At 37.1% G+C, this 20,329-nt stretch overlaps 1 protein-coding gene across 1 annotated transcript in view; it reads right to left on the bottom strand.

Moving 5' to 3' along the window:
- The window catches only part of LOC132370196 (hypoxia-inducible factor 1-alpha inhibitor-like), a 175,651-nt gene that overhangs the window by 63,481 nt on the left and 91,841 nt on the right, over positions 1-20,329 (bottom strand). Inside the window, 1 exon segment of the mRNA XM_059929937.1 lies at positions 2,193-3,240. Coding sequence (XP_059785920.1) covers positions 2,193-3,240 — 1,048 coding nt within the window.

Below are 20,329 nucleotides of genomic sequence, written 5' to 3'. Positions count from 1 at the left end.
CAGGTTTGAAAGAAACTGTTTTGATACCAAAAGAAGTCATAATTTATCTTTTTTTTTTTAACATTCTATCCATTAGCTGTTTGTCTTATGAATGAAAGTATGAAGCAAGTAAGTATTGTATTCATGTGCCATCTCCTTGGGTATATAAAGGTTAAGAAAAATTGATTACAAACAAATGAGATCTATGACAAAGGCAGAGGAGTAAGGTGAGCAGCCCCCCAGATTAATCAGCATATAAATTAATCTTGCTCCCAGACAAAAAGTAGAACAGGAAGCACTGTCATCAATAATCTACTATGGCAAGACAGTCTCCAGGACGAATACTAATGAGTATAAGCAAATAGTAGCTAGATGAGTAATATAAATTCTTAAAAAGTTAAAAGAAAAAGTCTGAACATTTTCTAGTCTGTAAACTATACATATTAAAAATATCTTATTATTATTACCAGCAAAAATGCTATCACAGTAATTGATTACCATTTACAGAGTACCTACAGAGTGCCCCATACTATGCAAAGAACTTTTCATATGTTTTTTTTCTAGTTTCCACATTCCTTTAACAAGGTAAGTATTATTACCTTCGTCTTACAATTCCAGCAACTGAACCTCAAGGAGTTTAAGTGTTGTAACTGCAGATCTGTGACAATGAATCTAGGTCTCTCTGATTTCAAAGGCTATACACTTTCCACAGTGTAGAGAAAGACTGAAAATATTTTTCAAAAGCATATGATTTTAGTGACATAGTCTGTTTTTATAATCCTGGTGCTCACTGACCAATTGTTGTCTTCAGTTTATCTCAGACGTTATACATATTTCTTCCAGAAAGTTCCATACTATCTTTAACTACCTAACTTAAGGTATTCTAGAAATGACCTATAAAAAGATTTGGACAAGTGAAAGGTAGAGATGATAACATGAGGTACAAACAGTTTCTAAGAGAATGAACTCTCCTAAGGAGGAAAGATTCTTTGATGGTGACCTCACCCCATTTTACTTTACTTTACACAAAGGGTGTTTTCCACAGCCCCCCTTATTCTTCCTCTCTGACTGCCCCTCAATTTTCTTCTGTTAAGAACAAGAATACATGGAAATTCTATCATTGCAAGCCGAACCAACATGTATAATTACAAAATTTTCTGAGGAAAAAAGTAGCCATGCGTGGCTACTAATTCTTAAATGGACTATCATGAATTAGGGATGTGTAGGAAATTTGCAAAGTTTTGAAATATTGACAATGAAATTGCATATGCTATGATTGAGAAAGAAAAGGAAGAAATTAAATATTTATGTGACTGTGAATAATCTTTTCTCTCTAAATCAGTAAAATACTTTGTAAATTTCAGGTTGCAAAATTATTCAAAACATCCTTGAATAATGTCTTTAAAAAGTGTTTAATAGTTAGAAACTCACATAACTTAAATTTCCAACATGACACATTATGGTATCTATCCATGTAATACTATACTATGTAGTCACCTGTATGGTAATGTAGGACTGTATTTATAAACAAGAAATATACCTACATTAAACTGTTAAGTGGAAAAGTATTATAGATTATAAAAATATTAAACACAGTATGAGCCCATTTGAAAAAGCATATTAAAAAACACATTTTTTTCATTAAGGTAACATAATTTTATAAATTTTGGATGTATGAATTGCCTTGATGGTTAAGTCAAAATCTCTTGAAGTTACATATTAAAGGAGAAAATTAACATGTGATTATATTAAAATAAATCATAAAATTCAGTAGCCATTCTTTTCTTGTTTGTTTGGTTGTTTATTTGTTTATTTATTTATTTATCTAGGCTGCATTGGGTCTTCGTTGCTGTGTGCAGGCCCCCCTCTAGTTGCAGCGAGTGGGGGCCACTCCTCACCACGGTGTGTGGGCCTCTCATTGCGGTGGCCTCCCCTGTTGCAGACCACGGGCTCCATGTGCCCAGGCTTCAGTAATTGCAGCATGCGTGCTCAGTAGTTGCGGCACGTGGGCTCAGTAGTTGAAGCGTGCAGGCTCTAGGGCACACGGGCTTCAGTAGTTGTGGCACGTGGGCCCAGCAGCTGTGGCTTGTGGGCTCCAGAGCTCAGGCTCAGCAGCTGTGGCGCACAGGCCCAGCTGCTCTGTGGCATGTGGGATCCTCCCAGACCAGGGTTCGAACCCGTGTCCCCCGTGCATTGGCAGGCGGACTCTCAACCACTGCGCCACCAGGGCAGTCCCGGGAACAGTCTCTTGTGGGTTCCCCAAGGCCTCTCCAAGCATCTTCTCAATGTTTCTCATTATGGCCACTTTCTGATGGGCTTTGAGAGGATATTCAGTTCTCTTAGGGATGGGGGCCCCCTTATACCAGAAGTACACAGTGATGGTAATGCCCCCATTTAGTAATGACTCTGTGTGATGCCACCAGTACATTGAGATGTAAAGAACATCACCAGGGCCAACCACTGTTCCGTAACCAACCACGTTCTGGAAATTGGGGAACCTCTTGTAGTCAGGATTGTCAAAGTCCACCTGGCTCTGTCTGTCACACGGATGATGAACAGGATATGGGTAGAGGCACTCAAACTGATCCAGAGGGAACAAAATGCATCGCTTGTAGTCTTTTATCTGAGCAAAGAAGTTCTGTTGCTCATCATCGTGAGCAGGTGTCACATTTCCTTCCACGCCACTAAGCAGCAGGTTAGAGGTCAGCTGCCCCCAGCCACGCTTTCCCTGTTGCTTATTAATCCAGTTCCAGTGAAAACCCAAGAAGTCCATGACAGTCTTCCTGCTCACAGTGTCGTTGAGTGTTTGCTGCAGATACGACCTCTCTTCACCTCCTCACTGCTGTATATTCTGCAGTTTCTCAACAAACTCATGAAATTTCATTTCTTCCCTATTGGACCTCAGCTTAAAGTTCTGGAAATTAGCCATCTTCTTCTCATCATAGTGCAAGAACTTGTGGGTGCTGGCACTGTACACAGAGAAGTCTCTGTTGTCAATATTTTCTTGCAGTTATTCAAGGCCCCATTTTAGGGCAGGATACACAAGATTTGTGTCTGTCATCACCACAGGCTCCTCATTCTCAATAAGCTCCTCGGCCCCGGGGTTGCTCTGACTGAGATGCAGGATGGGCCAGGTCGGGAAGGTATAACTGAGTAGTTGGGACTCATCCCAGGCGGGGCCGGGGGCCTCAGCCTCTTCCCGGGGTTCTCCAGAGCCCGAGGCCGCAGCCTCCACCGCAGTCGCCGCCCTCAGTAGCCATTCTTAATACATAATGCATATTAACATTAAATTTTGGCTTACAAAATCCAGAAGTTGATATTCAAATCCCCCCTTCCCAACAGCTGACAGACTCTTAAACTACATTTATGTTATGTTATGTTATATATTATATTTAGGGTGAGGGTCCAAGTAACCCAAAATAAAACAGCAACTGGTAAGCTTAATTTACTGTGATTGCATGAAGAATTCAAAATTTTAAAAAGAAACTGGAGAGATTATTTTTAAATACATATGGAAAAAATAAATATGTAGTAATTTCTAAGAAACTTTTTGAAAAAGAGATGAGAGTAAATACCTTACCACATATAAAATTTACTATGCTGGTTATTGAAATGAAAACAGCATTTCATTAGCATAAGCAAAGACCAGAAACAAAGTAAAAGAACAGAAGATAATTGAAAAATAGAAGATGGAGTTCAGGGCTGCCCAAAGAGTTAGCATTTGAAGAGGAAAAGCCTGGAGAGTGAGGAAGTTCAAAGAAGAAACCCAAAAATCTACATTCAAATCCCCCTTTCCCAACTGCTGACTGACTCCTAAACTACATAAATATATAAAAATAATATATATTATAAATATATATAAATAATATGTAAATTCTATTATATTATTTATAGAGTGAGAGTCCAAATAACCCAGAATAAAACAGCAAATGGGAGGTTTAAGAATGTATCTCAGCAGCCACACCAAGAAAACAAAAATGAGAGTTTAATCCCTATGGAAGTAAAGAAGCATTTGCAAAAATTTTAGTATTTCTCAGTTTTCACCTCAGAAGGGTGCCATCCTAGGATTAAGTGCCATATTCTAGAAGTGAGGACTATGTACTACATGTAAGGGCAAAATTTAAATAGACCTATCTTGACAAAGCCTAAAACTAAGTCTGACCAGGACTATAGTAATCTGCCAGCCATCTGTGTACCAGATGAAAAACCTTAACATGCTTTAGAGAAATGTCCATCAAAAGAGTCCCTAAAATGTTTCATCCATCAAGCCAAAAGTTATGAGACGTGCAAAAACAAAAACAAAAACAAAACCCACAGAATCAAATAATTGAAAGTAAAAAAAAAAAGAGAGAGAAAATAGGCAATAGAAATAGACCTAGAGATGATTCAGATATTAGAGTTATTCAACAAGGACCTTTAAGTAACTATGATCAATATGCTTAAGAAAGTTACAAAAAAATTGGACAAAGTAGAAGAAGAGAGAGAATTTTAAAAGAGAATTATAATTTATAAACACTGGCCAAATGAACATTCTAAAACTGAAAAATAGAAAATAAGAAATTAAAGATCATAAGAAGTAACAAGCTCAGAATTAATGTGTTAAATCTACAAATAACTATTGAGTAACTACTGGCAGACACTCTTCTAAGAGAAAGGGGTAAAATAGTGCACAAAACAAAATCTCCTCCCCTCTTGGATCTTATGATCTAATGAGGGAAACAGAATATGAACAATATAAGTAAATAAATCTTTTTTAGAAGATGACAACTGAAGGTGATATTACAAGGGAAGGAGACACTAAAAAGTTAACACTTGAATGAAGGAGGTAAAAGTAAAACACATATAAAATCTGAAGAAGGGCCTTCCTGGCAGAAGGAATAAAAAATGTAAAGGTCCCAAGAAGGTGGTGATTTGTCTGCTAAAGGAAAAATAAGGAGTTTAATGTGGTTGTAATAGTAGGAGATGAGATTACTAACCACTGCAAGGACTTTGGATTTTACCCTGAGTGAGATGAGAAGGTATTACAGAGCTTTTAGTGTAAGTGTGACATGATTCAACATCTTGCATTAGACTGTAGGAGTTAAGAACAAAAGTAGGTAGAAAACTTTGGAGTCTATTATAATAATTCAAATAAGAGATGATGGTGATTGAACCAAGATGGCAGTGGTGAAGAAAGTGAGAAATATTTATATTATATTTATATTCTGGATATATTTTTTAATCAATGGCCAACAGGGGATATAAAAGATAGAGGGGACTTATATGTGACTCGAATTTTTTGCCTGATCAACTGAAGGAAAGGAGTTGCCGCTAGTAAATGGAAAAAACTGAGCATAGAAGGTTTAGGGATAGAGTTTTGGAAATGTTGAGTAGGAGATAACTGTTAGACATCTAAGTAGAGATGTCAAGAGCCAAGTAAATATTTGGGTACATGAAACAGGAATTTGGGGAAAAGATCCAGACAGGATCCAAATCCAGGAATTTGGGAGTTATTGACATATAAACTGTATTTAAAATAATGAGGCTGGTTGACATTTCCAAGGTGCAATAAGTAGAGACATGTAAAAGATTTAAAATTATTGTTCTCTGAAAAAGAAGAATAAAACAAGGATAGAACATTTGTTTATGGAAAATACAATGGTTTGCTGTTAGGAGTCTCTTTTTAGATACCTTCTCTCATTTTATCTGATAGTACAAGATCATCTAGATAGAATTTTAACACTGAATGATCTTTTAAAAGTGAGAGTCATCTTCAGAGGATGCTAGTGAATCAAATTATTTGACAACTGGTAAGTAAAGAGGGAAGTAAAAATCAGGCATCTATTCTGCTTTTCCTATCAAACTTTACCATGCAGTAACCAAATGATAAGTAAGAGGAAAGTTTTCCTTAATAAAAGTATTCCAACTAATAATACAGAAGAAAAACTGAATTAGAATAGCATCATTTGACATCCCCTAATTATTAATGGATCTAGGCATTGAGAATCAATTACAGCTAAATTATAAAAAGAGAAAGAAAATGACAACATGGGCCTCCTGATCCAAATAGCCCCATGAAAAAATAAAATAAATCTAACCTAAATCTTCTCAATCCACAAGGTCCAACTACCAATTCACAGGAAATTCAAAAGTCTGAGGGATGAGCTAAGTTGATTGTTTAGAGGGGAGGAAGGAAGAATTGGGTTCTTCTGAAATGACATGAGCAATTTTGATAAAGAAGGTAGCATTTGAGTTAGACTCTGAATAGTAATTATGATTTCAAAAAGAGAAGGGATTTAAAGGGGTTTTTCATGTTGCAGGAACGATCTGAGCAAAGACAGGGAAAGTGTGATATATTTGTGACAAGGCCAATTGTCTGGGTGGCTGAGGAAGAATCTTAGCAGAATAGTGAAACCTTGCTTGAAAGTGAAGATGGGAGTGCGTATGTTTATGTGTTTCCCTTAACTGTACTTTCTAAATTTTCTAAAATGAACAAAGGATTGTTATGTAATTATACTTCTATACTTACATAAATTCAAGTTTTAAAAAATGTAATTTAATAGAGCTTTCAGTCAACTAATGGAAAACTTCTAATGCCATGATCAAGTTATTTTACTTTTCCCCTCACCAATCCTGGTTGTGCAACTAAAGATATACTTGGCTGTAACTCTGTTCCATTAAATGTTGATGCTAAGGGTGTCACCAGTCATAAATTTTAGAAAAAATCAAGTAGCTTTTTCAGGAATCTAAAAATCATTACCATTACTGAAATGTTCAATTTGAAGCCCAGTTTGAGAAATATAAAATTTCTACTTTATCTTTAGGGAGGTCTTCCAAGCATACTTAATGTGGATGCCAATAAATTTTAAAATACATTGTGACTATAAACAGAGTAAATACAGTTTGTATAGGCTCCAATTAAGACAGATATTAAAGCTATAGCTTGATTTCCAAATTGTTCTTTGTCCTGCAGATTGGGGACAATTTAAAACCTGACGATTGATAGAACATGGCAAGCTAGTCAAATGGAATGAGCAGAGACAGATGTGGGAGCGAGGATGAAAATGGAAGGAGTGATCATCTAAGAAGAGGGATAATTTAAAAGACTTGAGAATTGTAAGCACTTAAGAAAAACCCAGGGCTCTCAGTCTCTGGTTGCTGGCAGAGGCAGCCAAAGCAGGTCTGCTTAGTCCGTTACCCAAATTGGCTAAGAGCAGACACACTTCAAGGGGTATGAACAATTTTTAACTGAAAAATGGAACTAAGATGTGTTCAAAGAAATGGGGTCCGACCCAAGAATAGTGTTTAAAATCAAGAAATCTGGGACTTCCCCAGCAGTCCAGTGGTTAAGACTTCACTCTTCCACTGCAAGGGGTGAGGGTTTGATCCCTGTTCAGGGAACTAAGATCCTGCATGCAGCACAGTGTGGCCAAAAAAAAAAAAAAAAAAAAAAAAAACCTGGGTTCAAGGAGATGTCAGCTAGATGGAGAAACAGGATAGGGATCTCAAAAGGAGACAAAAGAGATCATCCAACCTTTGAAGCCAGCAAGGATGCCAAGAACTTATTCTTACTGGGTTTTTCCGTAAGGAAAGCAGTTCTGCTGATATAAAGAGGCAATGCCAGAATAAACCCTAACATTTTACCTTAATATGTTCTATCTTGGGAAAATCCACCCCAATTTTGTGCTTTTTCAACCTTTCTTATCGTTATCAATCAACACAAACTTGATGCCAAGTAACTAATATGTATCTATATTTCTCCACACTTATGTTATTTGTATAATATGAAATTATTCATGGACATTTGCAGTGCATTTCCTGTTGAGGGCACCATACATTCATTCATCCAACAAATATTAATTGGGTACATACTCTTTGTAAGCTCTTGTAACTGCTGGGTGTAGAGAGGTGAGTAAAGCTAACTTAACCTCTGCTCATTATGGAACACATTCCAACTGAGAGGTGTGAGCATTAAATAAATAAGATGGTAACAAATTCAAGGTAGAGATTTGGAACAATGGGGTGTGACAGTTAGTGACTGAGTGGCTACTTTAGGTTGGGGTGGTCAGGAAGATTTTTGAAGAGATGGCATTCAAGCTGCATCCTGAATTGTAAGAAACAGCCCTAAATGAGTGGGTTTCAGTGTCTAGATGAAAGACAAGGAATAAAAAAAAAAATTAGGTTTTGTGATCGGTTACCTTGGAAAATGTTTGGGAAAACCACAGGTGTTTGAGTCAAATCTCATATGTACTTTGAGCCCCTCTTTTCAGAAGCATTTCTAAAAGAAAGATGCCCAGAGAGAGATTTTTTTTAAAGTTTGGAATCTTCTCTAAGGGAGAAGTATCAAGAATGACTACTAACTTGAAATGAAAATGTAGATTCTGCAGAGCAAAAGAGATGAAGCCTTCATGTTTTGATTGTACAAGCTGAGTTTCACAGGTGAATTTGATACTTGGTAACATCCCCCGCATGCCCGAATGAAATAAATGAGCAATGCAGGAGATGAAGGTACAAATCCAATTTCCCTTTTGCAACAAGAGAGAGTCAGTAAGTCTTTGCTGCTTTCTTCATTTGAAAACTCATCCATATTTTATCTTCCTTCATAAACAATGTTTAGATAAACCCAGTGAATAATGGGGTTGAAAGGAAATTTTAAAGGTCATCTTGTGTATACCCCTGGCTTCAGGCAAGATTGCATTTATGCCCACCCAAGAAGCTGTCGTCTTTTCTGTCAGGTTTTGTTTTGGATAATGTTTATTTTTTCCAGGGGGGAGTTGGGTAGGGAGGACAGTAATGAAGAACATGTTTGCCTTAAAAGTACAAGCAGAGTTATTTTTAATGTAGGAGCCCTCCTCTCCCTGTTATGCCAGGGGCAGAGTATTCTCCAAATGCCTTATACACTTACTTTCAGCTCTAAATGTATTTGTGCAAATCTCATGAATCATCAAGGCTTTTGAAAATATTTATAGGGAAAGAAACTCTACCCTTTTCATTAGAGTGAGTAAAACTCACATTTGTATCTCGCTATTGTTTAAAGAGAACAATGGATGGGTGGATGAAAGAGAACAATGGATGGGTGGATGAAAGAGAATGTCAGCTGGATCAACAAACAGCTGTTCCAACAGAAGTCCTGCTACCCTATACAGCATAGCAGTACTAATTGCTGCCTTCCCTGGAGTCTCTAAAGATGCTCAATCGGCATTTAGTACCCTGTTTAACTAAAATCAAAAGTTAGGGCTGAAATGAGACTTTCATCATTATGACTACTTCACCTCCAGAGAGAAAGCTGTAGGCCTTTAAAACTTTCTTTATCTGATCTCCCAAGAAGACTCCACCACTTTCCAAGGCAATATATTCTAGTGTCCTCTTCAAATGACCTAACTGAAACTTATAACCGGGTGGTCTCATGTCCAGGCTTTGATGGAAGCAGGGACTCTCATATTATGTATAAATATATACTCCTTATAATATTCATAGGCTCTTGCAATATTATTTTCTCTAGGTCACAGAAATCAAATTTCTTCTGAAGGCAGTGTGGTACTGGGTAAAGGTTATAGGAATTGGACTCAGTTCTGGATCAGAGTCTTGGCTCTTCCATTGACTAATTGGATGAGCAGCTTATTTGAGACCCAGTTTACTCAACTTTCTCAAAGGATTGCTGTGAGGATCAAATGTGACAATGCATAAATCATTTATAACAACATGCCTAATCCATATTAGATGTCAATTTTTATCACTGCCTACCCACCTTTTTCCTTTATCAATGGATGTTTTTCAAGTTTTTATATGTTGTTTAAGTCATAGAGTATATATAGAGGTTCAGTCATCTAAGAACCATAAATAATCCAGAAAACTTTATACTTCATTACCAATTCACATGTGTCTTACTTAATTAACAATAGAGCATGGGGATTTCCCTGGAGATCCAGTGGTTAAGACGCTTGCATTGCAGGGAGCACGGGTTTGATCCCTGGTTGGGGAACTAAGATCCCGCATGTGTGGCACAGCCAAAAAATAGGAAAAAAAAAAAAAAAATCAGTTAAAAAAAATGAAAAAAAAAATCCAATAAAGTATGAATATTATGAATTCATATTTTTCTTTTGATCCAAAATGATCTACAAATTCTTTTCTGGGATCTTCTTAAAGCTTGTCCTGTGTAATATACATTCAGAGATTATTTTTCTTTTCTTTACATAGTAATTATAAACAGTATTGAATCACATCTTCACATTTCTTAAATTCCTAAGATATTTTAAATATAAATCCTTTTCTTTTGGAGTCAGGCAAAATATTATTGGCTGTAACAGTATTGCTGGTCACCATTCTGTCATCTAGATTATAAATAAAAATAGTAAATAGGGCCATTGTAAGTACCAATTTGGGTAGAACACAATATATTTTGTGGATGCAATGACTAAAAAGGTGCTTTCAGACCAAGTTTTCTTCTACTTATGAGTCATGCCACAATTTTTTTCTTTGACTTGCCTATAATGTGCCAGGCACTGTGGCAATAAACTTGAATGACATATTCTTGTAGACTTCAACTTAGAGAGGAAGAAAAAATTGCAAGTTTGTAAGTTACAACACCACTTGACAGATGTTAAAGCAGATGTACAAGCAAAGTGTCAAGAAGCAGTTGAGATGGGATACTTGAGGTAGTCTAGGTGCAGCATGGTATAACGGATTTACCAGTCACAAGATTCTAGGCACAACTGTGTGGTTCTCAGTCTCCTCATTTGTAAAGTGGAGATTTTTTTTTTTATCAGGGGAATTATAACACTGTGTTGTCAGGGTCTGTTATGGAGTCCTTTTCTTTCCGGAGATCCCAGATCCCTGAAAAGAGAAAGAAATTTCAGACAGCTATCACCCCAAGTGTTCTGATTCAAGATCATCTGAGTCTCTAGTTTCTGACCTTAGGATAAAGTGCAAATTCTCCACCAATATTTAACAGTTCTCCACTACACTCTTCCATGTTTCTCTCCTGCCTCACGATTCACTACCTTCCCCAGACGAAGAAGGAGGCAAAAGCACTTTAATCAGAGGAAAAACATATGCAAATAAAATCTCAGAGACATGAAAAATTGTGACATATTAAGGAACATTTGGAAATTTAAGGTAGCTGAAGAAGATGGGAGCCATGTAAAGAGCAGCAAGAGGTGGTACAGACAGGTAGGTTGAGGTGAGATATAATATCAAGATAAAGAAGAAGACAATTTTCTAGGCAACAGAAAACTAAAAGAGAGAATTGGTTCCTCAGTTCTTGTTTTCTTTTGTTTTGGATAGAAGCAAGTTCTCATGAGAGTTTTGTTTTTTTTTTTTTTGAAGATCATTCTGATAGTGGTGGGAAAGGCGAACTGGAAGGGTTAAGAGGTGGAGGCTGAGAGGTCAGACAGTCAACTAGGGAAGAGCTCCAGGTGAGGCATGATAAAGGTCTAATGAAAGTCTATGCTAAATTAATCTCCTTATCACAGGGCCAAATAATGAAGTATTTTGGCAAATGTCTGCAACTACCAAATTAACATTATAATCTGTCATAAAAACATGTGTTAGAAACACAGGTCTGGGAGGGGCCAGAAAATATGTTTCCTTCAACTTGCCATGTCATCTTTCAATCCTGTCTACTTTGGGAAGTCAGTTTTCAGAACCCAATTCTTGGGTTAAATGTAACTGCCTAAATTTACTGTCCAAATTTCCAAAGATGATACATAATCTGATTAAAGTTTTTAATAATCCCTTTAACTATTACATTATCCTGGAGAGCCCTACTCCATCCATCTCTTGACAATGAGACTGAATCCAATGATACTATAACCTCAGCTCAGTTTTAAGTGCCCTGTGCTTTGCTAGCAAATTGCCTACTCAGAAACCAACACCAGTTTTAACCCTATTACAGTCTATTGTGGAAGCTCTGTTATCTTCACTTGCTTTACAGCGGATGACTATTATACACCACAGGACTCCAGAACCTGGGACTCCTTTCAGATAAAGAAATATAACTTAAGGTGTCTGCCATATTCAAGGCTCTGTCAGTTGCTGATAAAGCTAAGAGGATATACAGATCATCACAGCCATTTCATTCCTCCTGAAGTAGTAGTCAAACATTATCTAACAATAGGCTACTGGGATTAGACTGTAGATGGCTTGCTGCGTTGGTCCATCTTCGCCCTGGCCCAGTAAGTACCTCTTTTGGCAGTTTCATACCAGTGGTGTCAAAACATCGCGTGAGTCTATTAAGATTTACCAAGATATTTACTCTTTGCTATCTATTAAAATGAAAGCCTTCTTTTTTAACCTTTCCCTCTATTTATCTGACATTCTCTCCCAATAAAACACCTACGCACTCCTCAGGAACAAATGTCGATTTAACATTTTTCACTACTAACCTTCATGACAGCTATAGATGTCTGACAGCATGTAACTTAAACATTTCAGTGGCGCTTAGCATATTTTCTCAAGGAGCAATTGGTGGAAGTGAAAAGGAAACAATATACTTTTCAGTAAGCAGTCTATACCTAACTGCCTACATCTCTCCCTCTCTTGTCCCCTTCCTCTTCTGGGAGGTTGCCACGGTGCCAGACTACGTGTATTGTGAGTGCTGCTGTTTACAGTTTAAAATGAAGCATATACCTATTACAGAAAATCTGGGAGAGAATACAGAAATGTAGGAAGATTGAGAGAAAAATTGATCTCTAATAAATCAATAATCATTACTTTGGAACCGTTCCATACAGTATTTTCCCTATGAATAAAATTTTGGAATTTTGGTGTATTTTAATTTGTTTTAAGTGTGTTTGTATTGGTAGGATCCATATTAACTTGTTATACTCAGGAATATTTTGGTTGCTAGTGACAAAAATCCAAACTGAATAAGCTTAAGAGAAAAAAATGTTACAAGAAAAAGGCTCATTCATGTAACTTAGAAGAATAGGGGTTGATCAGGTATTTTTCTCAATTACTACAAATAGGAAATATTCACATAATGTGGCAAGAAGAGGGAGAGTACTTTGACAGCCTCCCACTTAGAATCCCAGAGGAATGAGCTTTCTTGGCTCCCAGGGAAGGACGCTGGTGGACCCGGATCAGTCGCTGTGTTGGGGTAGACCCCTCTCCCCCTTAAAACTATAAGAAGTTGGGGAAGAGCAATTTCCCAAAGAAAGGGAAGCTCCTGTTTCTAAGAGCACAGCCAGGAGGAATAGTGGATAGTCACAATCAAGAGATGAGTATTTTCTAATGTCAGGAACCATGAATTTTCCACAAAGTAAGAATATTCCTTATCCCAGGAAGAAGGAGAGTAGCAGGACTTTATGAGGTGCATTTCAATGTATACCTTCTGTCCTTCATAAAAGATTTTTAGTTTTATTTCTTTTTTCTTGTTACTTCAGCTGTGAATCTCTGTATTGGTGAGCCAATGCTATAGATAAAGATGTTGCATTCCCTCAAGTGTGTTGGGGTAGAAAAAAGATTAAGGATCAATTGTTCATCCACAAGTAATGAATCAAAATTTAAATACCAATTGATCTATTGCTGGAGATTTAGGTTGTCTCCATCCTTTCACCATTTTAAATAATGCTACTTAGAACATAAAGAGCTTTCTAGATTTAGAATTATATATGACCAATTTTTAGCAGTAGAATGACCAGTTCAAAGGGTATATATAGTTCACTTTAAGGCCCTCAGTCCATTAAGTATTACTGAAACAGTATTTCAGTGATGCAGCTTCCTAATGCTGGCTGGACCAGCTGGTTTATTTTAGTATTAATTGTCCAGTGGTCTGCACGTATCAGCTCATGTATTTACAGTTGTTAGCACTAAGCGCAGTGCCTTGCATATGAAATGCATTCAACAAATGTTTCTCAATGATGAACAAGAAGATGCTGGTGTTGAGAGTCCAGGGATTTTCCTAATTAATCTGTATTTAGGATGAAAGCAGGAAAAGGAAGTTCCTTTTATACAAAAGCAGGACACTGAAGACAAATGACTGGCAGAGTGAAGTAACTCACCTCATTCATTAAGTATAAAGGGTAATTCAAGTTTTACCTGCCTGTCTGCTGCTTGCAGGAGCTTAGCCTACTCCATGTGTCCAAAGAAGATTAAATAAACCAGTGTTTATGGAAAGAAGCCATTGGTGCATATAGTAGAAAGAACTCCAGCTCTGGAGTCGTGAGACTTACTCTCCAGTGGAGGCTCTCCACCACCCTGAGTGTTGGTTTCCTTATTTGATCAATAGAGCTAAGAATGTCTGCCACGGCTGCCTCTCAGGGCTGCTATACAGAATGCATAGGTAATGCATGAGGAAGTTCTTTGTAAATGGTAAAATCCTGCACAAATAAATTATTCTTACCATTATTATTGCAAATTCAGAAGAGTTGCTCTTAAATGATTTGAGGTTGTACATCTCTTTGGAATGTAATTCAAGTTATGAGCTCTCGCTCCCAAAAAAGGGGCACATACTTTAAAAAATTATATACAGTTTCAGGCTGTTTATGAAATACCACAAACTCAGGGGTACATGAAAATAAAACATAATATGTTCTCCCTGCTCAGAAGCTACTTGCACTCTAGTCAGACAGACATACATTAAAAAAATAAAAGAAAGAAAAAAAAAAGAGAAGCAAACAGGATGTGGTAATTATGGATGACTGTAAAGAAGAGCTATCACTGGAAGTCTAAAGCCATGCAGAAAGTCATCATGGAGGGGTCTTCACGTGGGATGGTTCTTGACAAAGGGCAAACTATGTACGGTGAAGAGCTATCTGGTACACAATGGAAGATGAGAAATATACATACTCTATTATGTCCAGGCACTATGCTGGGTCTTGGACAATAATATTAATAAATTAGACATATTTATTAATCTTAAGAAGATCCTGATATAGAAAAATATAAATGAAGAACAAATAAAGAGAATGTGATGTGAAAGTGTAGTACTTTTTCTGGGAGGGTGAAAGAAGGTTTTCGAGAAAGTGTCATTTGAGGTCAGTTTAAATTGTGAATAGAATTTAAGTAGAAAGAGAAAAAAAAAGAATTTAAGTAGAGATAATAGCATTTGGAAAGAAATAGCAAAGAGAAACAGTATGTTACTATTACTGGATCATTATGGGGGTACATGGCAAATGAGGCCGTGTATAAGAGAGTGGACCTAGAGTGCTTTTCTAAGGAAAAGGCACTTTATCCTAGTGATAAATCCAGACTTGCTTAAGGATAAGAATATCCAAATGTTTTATTAAAAAACAGACTCCCAGTGCCCACCTCCCAAGATTCTCATTCAGAGGATGAGCAGGAATATCTGTGGTTTATCGGTGTCCTGGGGGAATTATTATTTTCAGGCAAGTTTAGAAAATAATACTGGAAGTAAAAAATAGTCAATGAGGGGTTTTCAGCTGCGAAAATGTATCTTCAGTCCTGGAATTTGGAATCATTCCTTTGATGGCAGTGTGGACAATTATTAGATGAAGTCTGAAGCAGGAAAATATTCTGATGCCCCATAGTAACCTATCACAAGATGTAATAGCTTTTTTATATCTTGCTTAATCCTTACTCTATTTATTCTTGCTTTATCCTAGTGGAGATAACCAATAACTGGTCATGATACTCTGTATCAAACCCCATCATTTCACATCTAAGTTTCCTTTTGGATTACATTTGGTCTTCATAGACTTAGCCTCTGTTTTCTAAAGTTTGATTTTAAGAACAACTCATTTTAATTCATTCTTTGGTCTCCTCAAGTCTTCTCCACATTTACCAAGTTCTGGAGCTTATTTACAACACTAAGCCAATTTCTTAGGAATTTCTGCACTCTTTTTATGGCTTGACATTCTGTTTACACTCATGTCTCAAACAGCTAAATAAAAATGATGACACACAGTCAACCAATTCTGTCATTTATTCATGCAACAAATATTGCTTGACTATTACGTGGTAGGCACTATACTAGGTTTTTGAAACACAAAGATGAATACAAATAAAAGTTTATGCTTTTCTGGAGTCCACAGTGTAGGAGTGGGGGGGGGGAACAAGAAATAAACAAAGTTGCCCCCCAGAAGTATCTACTTTTATAATAGACGGAAATAAAATATTTTGGAAGCACAGAGGACAGAATTATCTAATGCTAATTTGTGGGGTCAAGGAAAGCTTCACAAAGAAGATGACACTTGAAGGAATAACAGAAAGTTTCAAAGTGTATGGGACTGTAATGGCTGCACCCTCAGTGTTCTATAGCATCCTTGGGTTTACCAGCTTCTTTAGTTTATCCCCGATCCCTGTTAAACATTTCCCTAGACATTCATGATCATGTTTCCTTTTTGCTTCATAGTTTTATGTCATAGCTAGGAAGGACGACAAACATTTCCCTGGGTTTAAACCAGGAGAATTACACAAACTCACCCAGGTTCACTTGAACATTCTGTAACTATTGCCTGAGTCTTGCTTTGGAAACCAAACCTGAAACCGGATAATTTTCACATGGTTTCAAGTTTCACCATCAACAATTCACATGATACCAGGCTCAATTCATGTATAATATAAACAGGTGTAAAATTTCAGCCACAAGTCACTATAGACATATGTTGGATGGGCCTTGAACTTGGCTTCACAAAAATGATTTGAGCTTCCACAGAGAAAGTATTTTCATTTGTCATCATCGCAGGTATTCTCCCTTCCAACACATATACCAATAACCACTGGTCTAACTGTGGAAGTGACACTTCCTGATTTGCAAAGTTCAGACAACAGATGCACCGTCTCCAAACTGATAGCCTGGTATGTCAAGGCATAACTATGGCCAGCCAGAAGTTTGGTGGAAACTAACAAAACATTTTAGAATAATGGGAGATGATGAAATGGATCTGCAATGAGGACTTAATATGTCATTTTTAAAAACCACTAACATATGAGGAAACTTTCCAACTTACAACAGTGTGGAAAGTAATGCAATAATATGTTTGATTAGAAAGTACTTCAGGATGTATTAATGTAAGCACTTAGCAAGTCTCACAAACATATCATTCTGCAGTGAGCATATAGATTTTTTCAAACATCCATTTCCACTTAAGTTGTGCTCTAGCTGATTGCTCTAAATGCAAGGGAAGTTCTACAAGCTCTTTCATGTACACTAAATTCAAACCCTTTGATCCCATTTTGTTTTGATATTTTTAAATGGAAATAAACACAAAACACTTAAATCTCTGTATTTCTTCATAAGCTGTGCACATTAGCCTGGTTCTGAAAGTATCTTTCCCTTTTGAATCCTTGTAAAACAGTCATTTAACACTATATTCTTTCCCTCTGATTCTCTGGGGATTTTTATTTGCTTTAAATTCAAACGGGCAGAAGACTTCATCAGATAATAAATCAAGAGTTAACCTGGAAAGACTTATGTTTAACTAGTCTCCGTGGCAATGTCTGAGTTCAGCCGTTCTGACATGGAGAGCAACATTTGAGAGCAAGGTAGAGTTAAAAAAAAAAAAAAAAAAAAAGCAAGACCCAGGGAAGAAAAGGAAAGGAAAGGAAAGGAAAGGAAAGAAAAGAAAAAGGCTTGTTTCCTTAAATAAAAATAATAGGAAAGCGTGGTAAAGCTCAGAAGTTTTATCAGGACTAAGTACCACAGGTGAGTTTGGGAAAACAGAAAGATAGGTAAACAAAAAAATGAGAAAAGTTTGCAATTGTAAAAGTAAACATAGGTTTATCACTCATGGACAGAGCCTCATCAGAAAAGGAACAAGGAGGCCTGGCTCACTCCCACTGCAATCTAACCATTAGCAGAATGCACACTGAGAAGAGAAGGCAACCTGGAGGGAGCTGGCACCACCCACACTGGGGCTTGCCTGCAGCTTTTTATAAAAATACACATGCCTGGTCACTAATCTGAAAATTCAATTCTCAATTGTTAAGTGTAGACTGCCCCCAATATTCCCACCACAAGAATCTGAATTTTTTTTTTTTAATAATACCTACAGTTTTTAAAATAATACCTACAGTAATTCTCTCACTAGCCATTGTTAAAAAAAATGCTTGACCTTCTGCCTTCATGATGTCTATAATCTTCATTAGTGCTACTACAGGCTACCTACAGAGCCATACCAGCCCCTGGATGCAATGAAATATCTAAATCTTTGTCCCTAGATGTATTAGTTTCCTAGGGTTACTGTAACAAAGTACCACACACTGAGTGCCTTGAAACAACAAAAATTCATTGCTTCACAGTTCTGGGAGCCTAGAAGCCTGAGATGAAGTTGTAGGCAAGGAAGGATCCTTCTGAAGGCTATGAAGGTGAATCTGTTCCATGACTCCCTCCTGACTTCTGTTGGTTAGCTGGCAGCTGTTGGCATTCCTTGGCTTCTGGCAGCACAAATCCAATCTTCACATGGCATTCTCCCTATGTCTCTGTCTCTGTGTCCAAAGTTCTACTTTGTATAAGGAAACAGTCATATTGGAATTGGGCCCACCCCAATAATCTCACCTTAATTTGATCATCTGCAAAGACCCTATTTCCAAATAATGTCACATTCACAGGTACTGGAGGATAGGACTTCAACAACTTTTGTGTGTGTGTGTGTGTGTGTGTGTGTGTGTGTGTGGGAGTGGGGGACACAATTCAACCCATAACACTAGTTCCTTTATTCATTCAGTCAACAAGTATTTATGGATCAAAGTCTATGAGCTGGGAACTGTCCTAGGCAATAAATGTGCCAAAATTATCAAGAGAGCTTCAAGATAACTGAATTTTCTATAAGGTGTTGATATGAGGATATATTATAAGAATAATAAACACACTGCATTCCTGGGAAGAAGTAGCTTATTCATTTCATTAATTCATTGATAATTTCTATCATGTACAATATTGTGTTAGGAGTCATATATGGAGAGATAAAGTACACACACACATACACACACACAGAGGATTGTCTACTATTGTGTGATACATGTTAGAAGACAGGAATATGTATTATGAGAAAACAAAGAAGTTACATGTAACTGAAGCAGGAGGAACCAGGAATTGCTTCCAAGAGGAGAGGATACTTGAAATGTGTCTGGAAAGACACATTGGGTTAAGGGATGAAGAATTAAGGGTGTTCTAGGAATAGAGGCATAGAAAAGAACTTATATTGAATATAAAAGCAAGGAGACAGGAAAAAGCATGAAATCTTTGGAGAACTGTGAATGAATCCATTTGTGAATGTGGACATGGGGACTTGACAGGAGAAGAGGCCCTGAACTTGGAGTCTGACCTTCATCCAGGAGGTAGTGGAATCAGAAGAAGAGAGTGATGGGATTGGATATATGTTTCAAGAAGCTCATTTTGAGAAAAGTGTGAATAATGGGATAAAGGAAGGTAAGGCTGGAGGTATGAAGGCTACTGTGATAATCCATAGAAGAAAAAAGGAGGACCTGAACTAAATCAGTGGCCACGGGCAGAAAAGACAGGGAGGAAGAGCTTCAGGAGATGTTGAGGAGATCAAATTTACAGTGACTAATTAAACATCTGAGGAAACTTTCAGTTGGGGGAGGCATGAGGGAAAAGGATGAACCTATATCACATATGTTATCAGAGAATTTAAATTTTGTTCCCTACTTATGGATGCTTTGTATACTTGTTCTCTGCCTGAAATGTATTTTCTTCCATTAACAAGAAAGAGCTCATCATTAAAATTCAGTCCAACATCATGTCTAGAAAGTTCCCCAGTGCATCTCTCCCTATGCTATTCTCATAGTACCTTTTCTGCCCATATTCTTGTGAATTTTGTGTATATATTTCTTGAAACAGCACACTCTTACCCCCACACAGTGATTCAATCACTTACAGATACTCAAAATATGTTGATGGATGAATTTATATGTTTGATATACTTTCAGCCTGGGCCATATAAGTTTGGCAATTTAGACAGTATCCCATTAAAATGAATAAATTAATAAAATCTAAACCCTGTATTACTGGAAGAGTTAAGCTACAGTTATCTGAAAAGTTGGATAATTCTAGCTAAATGTAGCGTCGCTCACTCTTGTATTTGATAGAAATTAATTAGTGTTATTACTTAGTTAGTGTTAATCCTGGAAATAATTATAGCAAGACTTTCACATCCCAGTCCCTTAGTCTTTATACTTCAAACTGGAACGCAGGAGTAGGAATACTTTAGTACAAATGCAAGTGGATTGGACACACTCTTTCAAAATATAGCAGTAGCAGCCACAGCACCATTCTCCCTTTTAAATATTTCTCCTAGCACACCATCCACAGGACAGTGGCTCCCTGTGTGCCCCCATGTTTCTACTTTAGTTGGACCTTTACTGTGTTCATGAAGTTAGTTGTTGAAGAAACTACAACACTCTCCCAATGGTTAATGTTGGAAGCACAGCCAATCCAGCTTCTTTAAAC

The sequence above is a fragment of the Balaenoptera ricei genome, chromosome 8 (assembly GCF_028023285.1).
Source record: "Balaenoptera ricei isolate mBalRic1 chromosome 8, mBalRic1.hap2, whole genome shotgun sequence".
In the NCBI taxonomy this organism is placed as follows: Eukaryota; Metazoa; Chordata; class Mammalia; order Artiodactyla; family Balaenopteridae; genus Balaenoptera; species Balaenoptera ricei.
This window is presented reverse-complemented; position numbering and strand designations above follow the sequence as displayed.